Source organism: Nicotiana tomentosiformis, chromosome 12, assembly GCF_000390325.3.
Source record: "Nicotiana tomentosiformis chromosome 12, ASM39032v3, whole genome shotgun sequence".
NCBI classification, from domain to species: Eukaryota; Viridiplantae; Streptophyta; class Magnoliopsida; order Solanales; family Solanaceae; genus Nicotiana; species Nicotiana tomentosiformis.
This window is the reverse complement of record NC_090823.1, coordinates 77,921,897-77,936,966: the sequence shown is the minus strand read 5'-3', so window position 1 is coordinate 77,936,966 and position 15,070 is coordinate 77,921,897. Positions and strand designations below refer to the sequence as shown.

The window sequence follows — 15,070 nt, the reverse complement described above, 5'->3', positions numbered from 1 at the left end:
CACACACTCATGCTACCTTGTTTCAGGCTTTCAAACTTGGTGGCACGGGATGCCTTAGACTCGTCAGGCAAGAAATGATCGATGAAATAATCGTATGTCGTGAATACATATATATTGATGTAAATGCATGACATACCCAACCAAATGCTAGCAATGGCGGTCTCTCCCGGTAGCTAACCGGTATCATATTGAACCTGTGGCCATCTGTACAATATATATAGTCTTTCGGGCAAATAGGCCCCTTACCTCCGATTATAGCTCGAAGTCCATGCATAATATGTCATGTATGATATGAACTTTGAATGCACATAATAGGCCATAACAAGAACTTAGCCAACCTTGGCTCATTGGTACTCTTATTCTCATAATCTCATAATCACATTCGTATCGCATACAAATGTCTTGTGGAACCTCATATCTTTTTTTTATAAGTTTGAAAACTTAACTCGACTTTTAGAAAGATAACTTAACTCTAAATATGTTCATAAAAAGCTTAAGGTGCTTCACTTAGTCCTTATACCTGATTTCTTGATAATTAGTAATAGAAAGTATTTCAAAAAAAAATCAAATGTTTTAGTAGTTTAAACATAAAAATTATATTTGAGAATTTTGAAATCGACGTGTCACTTTAGAGATTTTAAAATACACTTTAACAAGGAAGAAGGACTGATCGCAAATACTAAATGCCTTTATTTTTAAGTCACACAACCCAAAGACGAATAAGAATTCATATATATGGACATATATTTAAGAAAGCCGACAAAATGACATATATAGATGTCGAATACCCTTTTTAATCGAACGAGTGGAATATCAACCTAATAGCATCATGAAAATACTTCAGCTACGATACCAATGCCTTTCACAGAAGGTCTTTCTAGCAACAGAATAGTAAAATATCACATTTGGCGTCTTAGGAATTTCCCAAAATTCGTGCTAAAAAGAAGGACAAAGCTTAGCCTTAACATACCTCTCCAACGAACGTCCGAATGCCTGTAGTTCCTTCACGAAAGTTGTTCCTTACGTCCTAAGCTTCGAAACCACTATATATATCAGCTTATACGCACCTATAAACAGTTCATAAACGAGTTTAAATCGGCAGATTTACCATATGACCCTAACTTGACGAAACGCCCGTAGAACTTTGTAAAAACGATCATAAAAGAGTCCCAAGATGATTACCTTGGAAAACCAAGTATAAATCCTGAAGAACCAGCAAGAACAACAATTTCCTATCTTTCAAAAATAGCTCCAAGCACAGCTAATAGAAGGGGAAAACGATTGCAAAGCGTAGAGATTGCGCTTCTAGGCACGAGGGCAAACTTTAACGATAGAAATCGTTAAAAATGCACCTTAATCACTCAAGAACACCATGAAACCCTCTCTTAAGCTTTCTCACTGTTTTGGGACGAATATGAAATGTTTTTGGGTCTTAAAAGTCGGATTTTCCGACTTATACCATTTGTTTGACCCGACCCGGTTCGCGACCCGATTTCAGCCCGGACAGTCCGCGGTAAAACAGTCATAACGTTTTACTCCAATGTCAGTTTGATGTGAGATTTCTTTGGTTGCAAACTAGACTCGTAGACCTTCGATTTGGTAGGTTGTGGGTCCCATAACTCTTTATATATTAGGAGAAATGATCTGATACATTTGACCCAAAGTTTAGAAAACTTATTAGAGAAATTTACGATAACTTTTGCCGACCTTTATTTCGCAACTTGCTTGACTCCAAAACTTAACGTGTGACCAGTGTGATATTATAATACCTCATAACACATTATTCTTAGCATATTATACACTCTTAGTCTTATCCCACAGGTGCAAGTTAACTTAAATCTTCCGAACGTGCGGGGTGCTACCCGAGCCATTTCTTTAACCATGAACCTTTGTTTAAGGGATTCCTTTGACTTAAAGCTTTAGTTTAGTTCCTTGATATTACCACACATTTTCAGTTTTATTCTCCCAATATGCTATACCCAATCATATATACCTAATATAACCACGCCACGTTACGTATATTACGTAAGAGAAGAGAGAAACACCCGGGGTCTCACAGTCTCCCCCCTTAAGAACATTCGTCCGCGAATGGGTCAATTCAATTCTTTGGTTTCATTTCTTGTCCGCTAATACGTTATTTGCGAGGCTATATTTGTTACATTTGCAAAGCATAAATCAAATTCTAAAGATTCCAACTACTAGGCTTCGTATAGCTATCTCGCAATAAGAAATTTAAATTGCACTTTCAAGTTATTTAAAATCCAATTAAGTTGCTGTAAAGAAATAATTGGAAATTATTTAAATGCGACTCACCTTAAGTCATAAATAGGTTGGGGTACTTCTTCCTCATTTCCTCCTCAACTTCCCAGGTCATTTCCTCGATGTTGTTATTTCGCCATAACACTTTCACGGAAGCCACTTCTTTAGTTCGAAGCTTCCTTACCTGCCGATCTAAAATAACTACTGGTACCTCTGCATAAGATAAGTCTTCAGCAATGTGAATATCCTCAATGGGCGTAATACGTGAAGGATCTCCAATGCACTTTCGCAACATAGATACATGAAACACAGGATGGACTGCTTCCAATTCTAAAGGCAAATCAAGCTTGTACGCCACCCTACCAATCCTCCGAATAATCTTATACGGTCCAACATTCCTGGGGCTGAGCTTCCCCTTCTTTCCAAATCGCATGACGCCCTTCATAGGCGATACTTTCAGGAAAACCCAATCTTCTACATCTAACTCTAAGTCTCGTCGTCGAACATCTGCATAAGACTTTTGCCGACTTTGTGCTGTACGCAGCCGGTCTCTAATAAGTTTTACCTTTTCCATTGCTTGCTGGACTAAGTTAGGACTTAGTAACTCTGCTTCCCTGACCTCGAACCAACCGATCGGTGACCTACACTTCCGCCTATATAGTGCTTCGTAAGGAGCCATCTGAATACTAGCTTGGAAGCTGTTATTATAAGCGAACGCAATAAGAGGTAGATGATCATCCCAACTTCCTTTAAAATATAGCACGCAGGCACGTAACATATCCTCAACTGTCTGAATAGTACGCTCTGCCTGTCCATCAGTTTGCGGATGAAAAGCGGTGCTAACATTTACCTGCGTGCCTAGACCCTTCTGAAAAGATTTCCAAAAATATGCTATAAATTGAGCCCCTCGATCAGAGATAATAGATAATGGCACTCCGTGAAGGCGAACAATCTCTCGAATGTAAAGCTTGGCATAATCCTCGGCTGAATATGTCGTCCTGACTGGCAGGAAATGAGCAGATTTTGTAAGCCTATCAATAATTACCCAAATAGAATCATACCTCCGTGGAGTGCGAGGCAAACCAGTGATGAAGTCCATATTTATCATGTCCCATTTCCATAATGGAAGCTCAATACACTGAGTTAGGCCTCCAGGCCTCTGATGTTCGGCTTTAACTTGTTGGCAGTTGGGACATTGGGCTACCATCTCCGCGATATCTTTTTTCATTCCATTCCACCAATAGATCTGTCAAAGGTCCCGATACATCTTTGTCGCTCCGGGATGAACTGCATATCTAGAATAATGGGCCTCCGAAAGAATCTTGGCACGGAGCTTTCCTAATGACGGTACACATAAGCGGCCCTGGTATCTAAGGACTCCATCTCCAGTTAGCTCAAATAAAGGTTGTCGCTGCTGTGGAATACTTTCCCTTAGTTTTATAAGCTCAGGATCCTCGTGTTGTCGCTCTTTCACTTCAGTAACAAAAGAAGATTTTGCCGTATTCTAAACGAGAATGTGTCCACCCTTTGCATCTACCAAACGCACCTGCAAACTAGCTAGCTGGCATAGATATTTGGTCATCTTGACCTTATCAACTTCAACATGGCTTAGACTGCCCATGGACTTCCGGCTAAGGGCATCAGCAACAATATTAGCTTTGCTGGGATGATATAAAATATCAACATCATAGTCCTTTAGTAATTCTAGCCATCTTCTTTGTCATAGGTTCAGCTCCCTCTGTTTAAATAAATACTGAAGGCTCTGGTGGTCGGTGAAAACATCAATATGAACCCCATATAGATAATGCCGCCAAATCTTTAGGGCAAATACAACTGCGGCTAACTCAAGATCGTGCGTAGGATAGTTCTGTTCATGTTTTCGCAACTGTCTGGAGGCGTACGCGATAACCTTACCATGCTGCATAAGAACACAACCTAGGCCAATTCTCGAGGCATCACAATATACAACATAACCCTCGGTGCCATCCGGAAGAGTCAAGACAGGTGCCGTAGTAAGCCTTTTCTTTAGTTCCTGAAAACTTTGTTCACATGCCTCAGTCCACTAAAACTTAGCTCCCTTATGTGTCAGTTTCGTCAATGGTGCAGAGATAGAGGAAAATCCCTCCACAAACCTTCGGTAATACCCTGCCAAGCCTAAAAAGCTACGAACCTCTGTCGGATTCAAGGGCCTCGGCCAAGTCATCACAGCTTCAATCTTTTGGCCATCAACCTTGATACCATTGCCGGTAATAACATGACCAAGAAAAGCTACAGAAGTTAGCCAAAATTTACATTTAGAGAATTTAGCATATAACCTGTAGTCCTAGAGAGTCTGCAATACAGCTCGCAAGTGGTCCGCATGCTCGGCTTTCGATCGTGAATATATCAGGATGTCGTCAATAAACACAATCACAAATTCATCCAAGAATGGTTTGAATACCCGGTTCATAAGATCCATAAAGGTTGCTGGGGCATTTGTAAGCCCGAAAGACATGACAAGGAATTCAAAATGGCCATACCTCGTCCTAAATGCTATTTTTGGGATATCAATATCCCTGACTCGTAGCTGATGATAACCGGATCACAAGTTGATCTTCGAAAAGCATTTGGCACCTTGTAACTGGTCGAACAAGTCATCAATCCGTGGAAGAGGATACTTATTCTTGATAGTGACTTTATTTAGTTGCCTGTAGTCAATGCACATCCGCAAGGACCCATCTTTCTTTCGAACAAAGAGCACTGGAGCACCCTATGGGGATGTACTTGGCCTAATAAAGCCTTTATCGAGCAAGTCCTTTAGTTGTTCCTTCAATTCCCTTAGCTCTGCAGGAGCCATTCTGTAGGGAGGAATGGATATAGGCTGCGCATCAGGAAGCAAATTTATAGCGAAATCGATTTCCCTTTCGGAGGGAATTCCTGGAAGCTCGTCAGGGAATACCGTCAGGAATTCATTCACAATAGGAACCGACTAAAGAGTCGTTGGCTCCTTATCTATATCCCTAACATGAACCAGATGGTATATACAACCTTTAGCAATAAACTTCCGAGCCCTAAGGTATGAAATAAACTTACCCTTGGGCGTGGCTGCATTACCTTTCCATTCAAGGACAAGCTCACCAGGAAAATGAAATCGGACCAACTTTGCACGACAATCAATATTAGCATAACAAGTTGCCAACCAATCCATACCCATAATGACATCGAAGTCTAGCATAACCAATTCAACTAAATCAACAGAGGTTGGACGGTCATTAATTAACACTGTACAATCTCGATAGACATGATTAGCTACAATAGAGTCGCCAACTGGCGTAGATACCTGAACTGGCTGTGGCAACAACTCAGATCTCATGTCAAGCTTACCAGCAATAAATGGAGTAATATATGAAAATGTAGAGCCGGGATCCATCAATGCATAAATGGCATGAGAATGTATTGTCAATATACCTGTGACAACATCTGGGGATGCCTCTGAATCCTGTCGGCCTATGAGTACATAAAAGCGGTTCTGGCCACCACTAGAACCTGAGGTGTCTCCTCCACCTCTCCCCCTACCACGGCCCTGAGTAGACTGTGGACCTGGTCGGGGAGCACGGACTGAGGGCGAAGAGGCTGCTGTGAATCCTAAAGGCTGAGCTGGTGTACCTCTGCCTAACCCCGGGCACCGGCTAATATAATGTCCTATCTGCCCACAATGAAAATATGCACTCGAACCCTGTCTACATTGCCCGGTGTGCAGCTTACCGCACTGAGTACATGGAGGAGTAAGCTGTCTCATCTGTGCAGAACGCTCCTGTCGATGGCCCTCAGGCTGGCCTGAGCTCTGCCCCGGTCCTGACTGAATATGACGATCAAACCGCTGGCCCTGCATCTGTGGTGGGAAACTACCTACTGACCGAGGTGGATATCGATGGAGTGGGGGCCTAAAATCAACTCGTGGCTCCCTATAAGACCCTATAGTACGAGCCCTCTTACTCTGCTCCCTATCCTTGCGAGTATCACGAATCCGACCGGAAAGGTCCTCTGTAGTCTGAGCGAAAGCCTGTATGCGGGAAATATCTACATCATCCGATAGGGATGCAACCCTACAGTCTCTAATCAGATGATCCCCCAAACCATCCACATAATGATGAACTCTAGCCCTCATGGTACGTACTATATCTGGTGCATACCTTGCCAAAGAATTAAACTTATGACTATAATCCCTCACACTCATATCCCCCTACTTTAGGCTAAGAAACCGGTCAAGACGGGCCTCCCGAACCTCCCGTGGCAAATAATAGGCTAAAAAAGCCTCAGAGAAGTCCTCCCACTCTACTGGCGGAGCATCAGGTCCTCTAGATCTCTCCCATGCCTCATACCATAGGACGACTACATCACGTAGTCGAAAAGAAGCCAACTCCACAGCCTTGGTGATGGAGTCATGCATCACCCTCAATACTCTATACATATGGTCTATAAAGTCCTGGGGATCCTCAGTGGAACTGGATCCTGTAAATAATGGAGGGGCCAAGTGAAGAAACTCTCGTACCATCGAGCTTCCTATCCGATCTCTCCGGGCATCTGCTCCTGACTCTAGCTGTCGCTCATGAATAGAAACCATCCTAGTCAGCAACTGAATAACCTCCCTCATCCCCTGCTCCCCAATCTCTGATGGGGGAACAATAGGTGCTGGAGGTCCTGTGTCTCTAGCTGCCTCAGGTACCAATGGAACTGGTGAGGCTGGGGGTACTGCATCTCCCTGGGCTCCAACAAGTGCTGGGGAAGCTGAAACTAGGGGTACTGGAGACTCACTGTGAGCCTCTAAGGGAAATCTATCCCTCTGACCCGGTAGGGAACGACTGGTACCTTTTCCCGGATCCATACCTATCTCTCGCTGTGCCATCTCCTGAGCGTAGGTAGTCTGTTAGATAGGAAACACAAAGCACGATTTAGATTTCATATGTTCTTATAACTTCGCTCTATAGCACGATCTATTAATTGAAAGAAATGTAACCATTCCTAAATGCCTCATAGCCTCCTGATTATAAGTGTGGTGCACAACACACCCATAAGCAAGATTCTACTAGACACGGCTTGTGGACTCCCTGGGATACGACCTGCTCTGATACCAAGTTTGTCACGCCCCAAACTAGGGGAGGCACGACTGGCACTCGATACTGTATTCGATCGAGTTAGCCACTAAACATACTAGCTAACTAGACTGGGGGCCCAACAGACCGGGCAGCACAACATCTGAAATGCTAAGCCTGGACCGTAAGGTTATGACATGAATAACAATAAGCCATATAAACATAGGTAGACAAGCCAAAATAATAAAATACTAGCTGGCTGACGAGGCCGCGACTGAAGACATACATGCCTACACACCTATATATACATGCCAAGCCTATGGGCTGGAGACTGAAAGCACCAAAAAGAAACCCAGAATATTGTGTCCACAATAGCCTCTAAGAGTGTCATAAGCACTGTCGGGATAAGGCCCCAACTATACCCAAATTGTACAACAAAAGTAACCATCCTATGAAAGCTCCAGGAAGAGGTGGAGCTTACCAACTCACAGCTGAACCCCGAAATCCTAGCGGAGGGGTCGATCAGAGTCCCTACCTGGACGCGGACCTGCACGAAACAAAAATGCAGTGTCCCCAGGCAATGGGACATCAGTACGAATAAAAATGTACTGGTATCTAAGGCAGAAAGTAGAATCATACATAGCTGATGTAAAAAGGTAATAAAGATACCACCTGACACTGAAACTCTGATAGCCTCCATGGCCGACATCCGACCTCATAGTAATAAAATATGCATGGTATGCTCGTGTAATCGTATGTCGTGAATACATATATATTGATGTAAATGCATGACATACCCAACCAAATGCTAGCAATGGCGGTCTCTCCCGGTAGCTAACCGGTATCATATTGCCAACCTGTGGCCATCTGTACAATATATATAGTCTTTCGGGCAAATAGGCCCCTTACCTCCGATTATAGCTCGAAGTCCATGAATAATATGTCATGTATGATATGAACTTTGAATGCACATAATAGGCCATAACAAGAACTTAGCCAACCTTGGCTCATTGGTACTCTTATTCTCATAATCTCATAATCACATTCGTATCGCATACAAATGTCTTGTGGAACCTCATATCTTTTTTTTATAAGTTTGAAAACTTAACTCGACTTTTAGAAAGATAACTTAACTCTGAATATGTTCATAAAAAGCTTAAGGTGCTTCACTTAGTCCTTATACCTGATTTCTTGTTAATTAGTAAAAGAAAGTATTTCAAAAAAAATTAAATGTTTTAGTAGTTTAAACATAAAAATTATATTTGAGAATTTTGAAATCGACGAGTCACTTTAGAGATTTTAAAAATACACTTTAACAAGGAAGAAGGATTGATCACAAATACTAAATGCCTTTATTTTTAAGTCACACAACCCAAAGACGAATAAGAATTCATATATATGGATATATATTTAAGAAAGCCGACAAAATGACATATATAGATGTCGAATACCCTTTTTAACCGAACGAGTGGAATATCAACCTAATAGCATCATGAAAATACTTCAGCTACGATACCAATTCCTTTCACAGAAGGTCTTTCTAGCAACAGAATAGTAAAATATCACATTTGGCGTCTTAGGAATTTCCCAAAATTCATGCTAAAAGGAAGGACGAAGCTTAGCCTTAACATACCTCTCCAACGAACGTCCGAATGCTTGTAGTTCCTTCACGAAAGTTGTTCCTTACGTCCTAAGCTTCGAAACCACTATATATATCAGCTTATACGCACCTATAAACAGTTCATAAATGAGTTTAAATCGGCAGATTTATCATATGACCCTAACTTGACGAAACGCCCGTAGAACTTTGTAAAAATGATCATAAAAGAGTCCCAAGATGATTACCTTGGCAAACCAAGTATAAATCCTGAAGAACCAGCAAGAACAACAATTTCCTATATTTCAAAAATAGCTCCAAGCACAGCTAATAGAAGGGGAAAACGATTGCAAAGCGTAGAGATTGCGCTTCTAGGCACGGGGGCAAACTTTAACGATAGAAATCGTTAAAAACGCACCTTAATCACTCAAGAACACCATGAAACCCTCTCTTAAGCTTTCTCACTATTTTGGGACGAAGATAAAATGTTTTGGGGTCTTAAAAGTCGGATTTTCCGACTTATACCATTTGTTTGACCCGACCCGGTTCGCGACCCGATTTCAGCCCGGACAGTCCGCGGTAAAAGAGTCATAACGTTTTACTCCAATGTCAGTTTGATGTGAGATTTCTTTGGTTGCAAACTAGACTCGTAGACCTTCAATTTGGTAGGTTTTGAGTCCCATAACTCTTTATATATTGGGAGAAATGATCTGATACATTTGACCCAAAGTTTAGAAAATTTATTAGAGAAATTTACGATAACTTTTGCCGACCTTTATTTCGCAACTTGCTTGACTCCAAAACTTAACGTGTGACCAGTGTGATATTATAATACCTCATAACACATTATTCTTAGCATATTATACACTCTTAGTCTTATCCCACAGGTGCAAGTTAACTTAAATCTTCCGAACGCGCGGGGTGCTACCCGAGCCATTTCTTTAACCATGAACCTTTGTTTAAGGGATTCCTTTGACTTAAAGCTTTAGTTTAGTTCCTTGATATTACCACACATTTTCAGTCTTATTCTCCCAATATGCTATACCCAATCATATATACCTAATATAACCACGCCACGTTACGTATATTACGTAAGAGAAGAGAGAAACACCCGGGGTCTCACAGTTGCACCATCAGTAGGTATAGGCACAGGTGCAGTCTGACCAGGAGTAGCAAACTCAGGCAGTGTAGTAGTCGGGGGAATATTCTCACCCCTCGGGCGCTCGCCCGCATCATCAAGTAAATAATCCACTGCCACTCCTGGGTGGCATTGGCTCCTTAGCAAGTTCTTGCTTTCTTCCTAGGTGCCATGTACTGAAAATTAGAGCAATGCACGAGTTAGAGGAGGAATAGTCATACAATCATCTCTACCGCACGATCTAGAACATCAAAGAAGGATATTATTCCTGAATACCCAAGTAGTCTCCTACTTATAGATGTGGTCGACAACACATCGATAAGGTATCTACTAGGCACTATTCCGAGACATCCTAGGACACTTTAAAACCTTAGGCTCTGATACCAAGCTTGTCACGCCCCGACCTCAGGGAGCGTGACTGGAGCTCAACCGAGATACCCCGGTCGAGCAAGCCTGCACAATGTCATCTACCTGACTCACCCATGAATAAAGAGAGGGTACATTTCATTAATCAGGTAGTAAGAAGGTCACGTGAACAACACCATCTTATTACCATTGGTTATTTCATTTATAAGTATCAAAATACATTACACGTTCATAGTTTGAAGTGGAACATGTGATACAAATACAAAAATTTTAGTTTGAATTTCCCAACATCAATATACAACCCACACCATGTCTACGGAGTCTCTAACATAAACCAAAGAGTGTTATGACAATGACGGCGACAAGGCCTCGACTATACCTCAAAATGCTATGTACAAAGGATAAAAGATACAGGACCCCGATATGAAGTAGGGCTCACCAAGTTAGCTGAGGAGAGGGTGTACTGCTATCACTGATCAATGTCGCACGTTGTACAACCACCTGCATCCATTAAAGATGCAGCACCCCCGACAAAAGGGACATTAGTATATATGGAATAGTACTAGTATTAACTAAACATCCCCTCACTAGAACGAGTAACAATACAATGATAAAGAAATATGAAATCATTGAGGGCCTCATCAATATTAAAGTACCAAGTTAGGAGAAAGAATAAATTTCAAGCAAGTTTCAATATTTTAAGTTGGGAGACTAACGATACTCCCAAGGCATTTATTATTTAAGGAATTTGTAGCTCATTTCAATGTCTTTTACACTTCTCTTCATTTTATTGGCACTAGCGGCCTATATTGTAATATCATTATCGGCACGTTGGCCGTGTTTCATATCTCATGCTCACTTCTTTTGCTTTCAAACACCACCAAGGTTTATCAACAACAAGGCATTTCAATTCAAGACTTTAAGTACACATGTGAGCAAATAAGAGTCTTAGGCACAAAGAGATTTCTTACACAATTAGACATAATAGCTTTCATTAGAATCACGCCTTGGAGTTATAACATATTAACACACAACACATACTTAGATCACATTCCCGAAGGATAACACAATAATAAAGAAGCATTCAGAATTGTCACATTTATAATGATCAACCCAGGCTTACAAGAACAACGTGAGATTCAATTCTAAGAGAGAGATTTAGCCAACATACCTCGCTTTGAGCTTTTCTTAACTCATTGCACGGATCCGGAAATCCTAGCAATTTTGATCTATTTAGAGATATAGCAAAATTGAACATAAATTAGGAAGTAGTTCATAGTTCCAGATCACTTGAGCATTTTATCAAACATTAGGTGTACATTAAGGTTTAAAGGTTCTCCTATGGTGGATTCCTTCACCCCACTACCCAAAGTTTACCCAAATGAGCTCAACAATCTTCCCACTACCCTTGATGGTACATGCATTCATAACAAACAACCATCCAAGAATTGCTTTTCTCATTACCTATTTCCAATTAAATCCTAGAATTGAGGGCTAGGGAGTAGAATCTTATCTCTAGGATGAAAACTTAGTAATTTTTTTTTTGTGAATTCTTCAACTTTGAGCAAGAAGTGATGAATGATAAGCTTAGGAACTTTCCCTTTCACTCTATGGCACTCCCTCTCTCTATAAATATCATATTTTGGCTTCAAAACTGGACCTTTACTTCAATATATCGAAATAGGGTCGGGTAAAAAAATTAGTAAAATGAAGCTTCGATGCAGATCTGCGGTCGCACATGCGACCGCATAACGCTTCTGCGGTCCGCATAATGGCCCTCTGGAACTTGACATTTTTGCTTCACTCTATGACCGGTCTACGGTCCGCAGACCCATTCTGCGGTCGCATAATGCGCCGTAGAACTTCCCTCCGAAAATGTTTATGTTGGATCTGCGATGGATTGTGCGGCCTGCGAAATGATTATGCGGTCGCATAATTGACCGTAAAATATCATCCCAAATTTGCCCAGATTCCTACTTCACTCTGCGGTTCGCAGATCAGTTCTGTGACCGCAGAACTGATTGCAGAAACGCCCTACTCTACCATAAATTTTCTTCAACTCCCCAACGCGTTGTTCAACCTAAAAAGTTCGTACCACGACGAGCAAGCTCGCTACGAAGAATCTCTACAATCATCGACACATAAGTCTATCTTGGCATCACGAAACCCAGGGTTTTAGGTGAAGTTTTTTGGGACCTTACATCCTCCCCCTCTTAAGATCATTCATCCTCGAATGAGGGACAAAATCCTCTATTAGAAACTAATGTGACTCAGCTGCTATAACACGCACCAACAGTTCCTAAATTTTGACTAACTCCCTAAATTTCCAAATATTTCGCCAGAGCCTCCCCTGTAATTGGGCCTATCCAACTGCCAGAGAATCTAAAACAAGTCTTAACAATATATTCATGAACCAACAACGCAATATAACATAAAATCAACGCCAACCGTGGCCTCACGAGCAGTATATTACCAAAAAGGAACACCTTTAACATCAACTGCACAAATAATACATAATTCACAGGGAACAATTTCATATAATCGATTACATAGCTATTCAAACAAATGAGGGTACTTCTTCTTCATCTCATCCTCGGCATCCCAGGTGGCCTCTTCGAATTGTTGGCTTTGACATAACACTTTCACGGAGGCAATTTCTTTGTTCCTCAACTTTCAAACTTGCCTATCAAGAATGGCAACTGGGATTTCTTCATAAGTCAATTCTTCATTAACCTCAATTGTCTCAACTGGAACAATAAGCGACGGATCTCTAACCACCCTCTTCAACATGGATACATGAAACACCGGGTGCACTAAAGACATTTATGGAGGTAGTTATAGCTTGTAAGCCACTTGATCAATTATCTGAATGATCATGTATGATCTTACTTACCTCAGACTCAATTTCCCTTTCTTACATAACCGCATTATACCTTTCATAGGGGAAATCTTCAAGAATACCGAATCATCTTGTTTGAACTCCAAATCGCTACGACGAACATCCGAATAAGGCTTCTGATGTCTCTAAGCAGTTTTTAACCGCTCCTTAATGATCTTAACCTTCTCTATAGCCTGATGCACGAGGTTTGGTCCTATCAACTCTGCTTCCCCAATCTCGAACCATCCAATGAGAGATCTATAGTGTAACATTCAAATCTCGATTTCGAGGTCGTTTACTCATAGTGTTGACTTATGTTAAACTTGGCCACCTTAGGCCCCTATTATGGAACTATGTGTTCTGAATTTAACCTGAACCCTTCCAAAACCAAACCAACCGCCCTGCAAGTCATAAAATAGGAAAAACACATACAATAAGTCTTATATAAGGGAACGTGGTTCTGGAAAGAAAAATGACCGGTCGGGTCATTACATTCTCCACCTCTTAATTAAATGTTTATCCTCGAGCGAGTTTAGAATCATACCTGAAGTGCTGAATAAATGTGGATATCTGCTCCACATGTCCTCCTCGATCTCCAAGCCGCCTCCTTGATTGGCTGACCTCTCCACTGAACCTTCACCACTGTAATCTCCTTGGACCTCAACATGCGGACATACCTGTCAACAATGGCAACTGGCTCCTCCTCGTAACTCAAGCTCTCATCCATCTGAACTATGCTATAATACAACACATGGGACCTTTTGGCATGGTACCTATGAAGCATAGACACGTGAAATACCGAATTAACTTCTGATATGCTAGGAGGCAAAGCAAGCCTGTATGCAACCTCACCAACTTGCTCCAAAACCTCGAATGGACAGATGAACCTCAGACTCAAATTGCCTCACCTCCCGAATCTCATGATACCCTTCATCAGCGAGACTTTCAAAAGTACCTTCTCGCCAACCATGAATGACAAATCGCGCATTTTATGATATGCGTAACTCTTCTTCCTGGATTGTGATGTGCGAAGTAGCTCTTGAATTAACTTTACCTTATCCAAGGCAACCTTTACCAAATTAGTACCATATAACCTAGCCTCTCCAGGCTCAAACTAACCGATGGGGGAACGTCATCGTTGACCATACAAGGCCTCAAATTGAGCCATCTCGATGCTGAACTGATAGCTGTTGTTATAAGAAAACTTGGATAACGATAAGAATTGGTCCCACTGCCCTTCGAAGTCAATCACACATGCCCTAAGCATATCCTCCAAAAGTCTAAACTGCCCGCTCTGACTTCTCGTTGGTCTACGGATGAAAGGTTATGCCGAGCTCTACCTGGGTACCCAACTCACTATGTACTGCTCTTCAGAAATGGGAAGTGAACTGAGTGCCTCGATCTAAAATAATGAAAATAGACACGCCATGAAACCAGACGATCTCCTGGATATAAATCTGGGCCAACCTCTCAGAAGTATATGTAATCATCACCGGAATAAAGTGCACAGACTTAGTCAGTCTATCGACCCAAACAACATCGAATTTCCTCAACGTATGCGGCAAACCAACCACGAAATACATAGTGATGTGCTCTCATTTCCACTTCATTGTAACCATTTGCTCAAGTAAGCCACTTGGCCTTTGGTGCTCGTACTTAACCTACTGGCAAACATTTCGACACATACTCAACTATGTCGTTCTTCATCCGCCGCCTCCTATAATGCTGCCTCAGGTCACGATACATCTTCGTGGCACCCG

The 15,070-nt window shown here is 41.6% G+C and overlaps 1 protein-coding gene across 1 annotated transcript; it reads right to left on the bottom strand.

Moving 5' to 3' along the window:
* Positions 1–5,008: 5,008 nt before the first annotated feature.
* On the bottom strand, positions 5,009–6,475 carry LOC138902908 (uncharacterized). The gene is made up of 2 exons (XM_070190808.1): positions 5,332–6,475; positions 5,009–5,175 (listed from the first exon to the last, which is right to left on the bottom strand). The coding sequence occupies exons 1-2, from the start codon at positions 6,473–6,475 to the stop codon at positions 5,009–5,011; spliced, it is 1,311 nt and encodes a 436-aa protein (XP_070046909.1).
* Between the last annotated feature and the right edge of the window lie 8,595 nt (positions 6,476–15,070).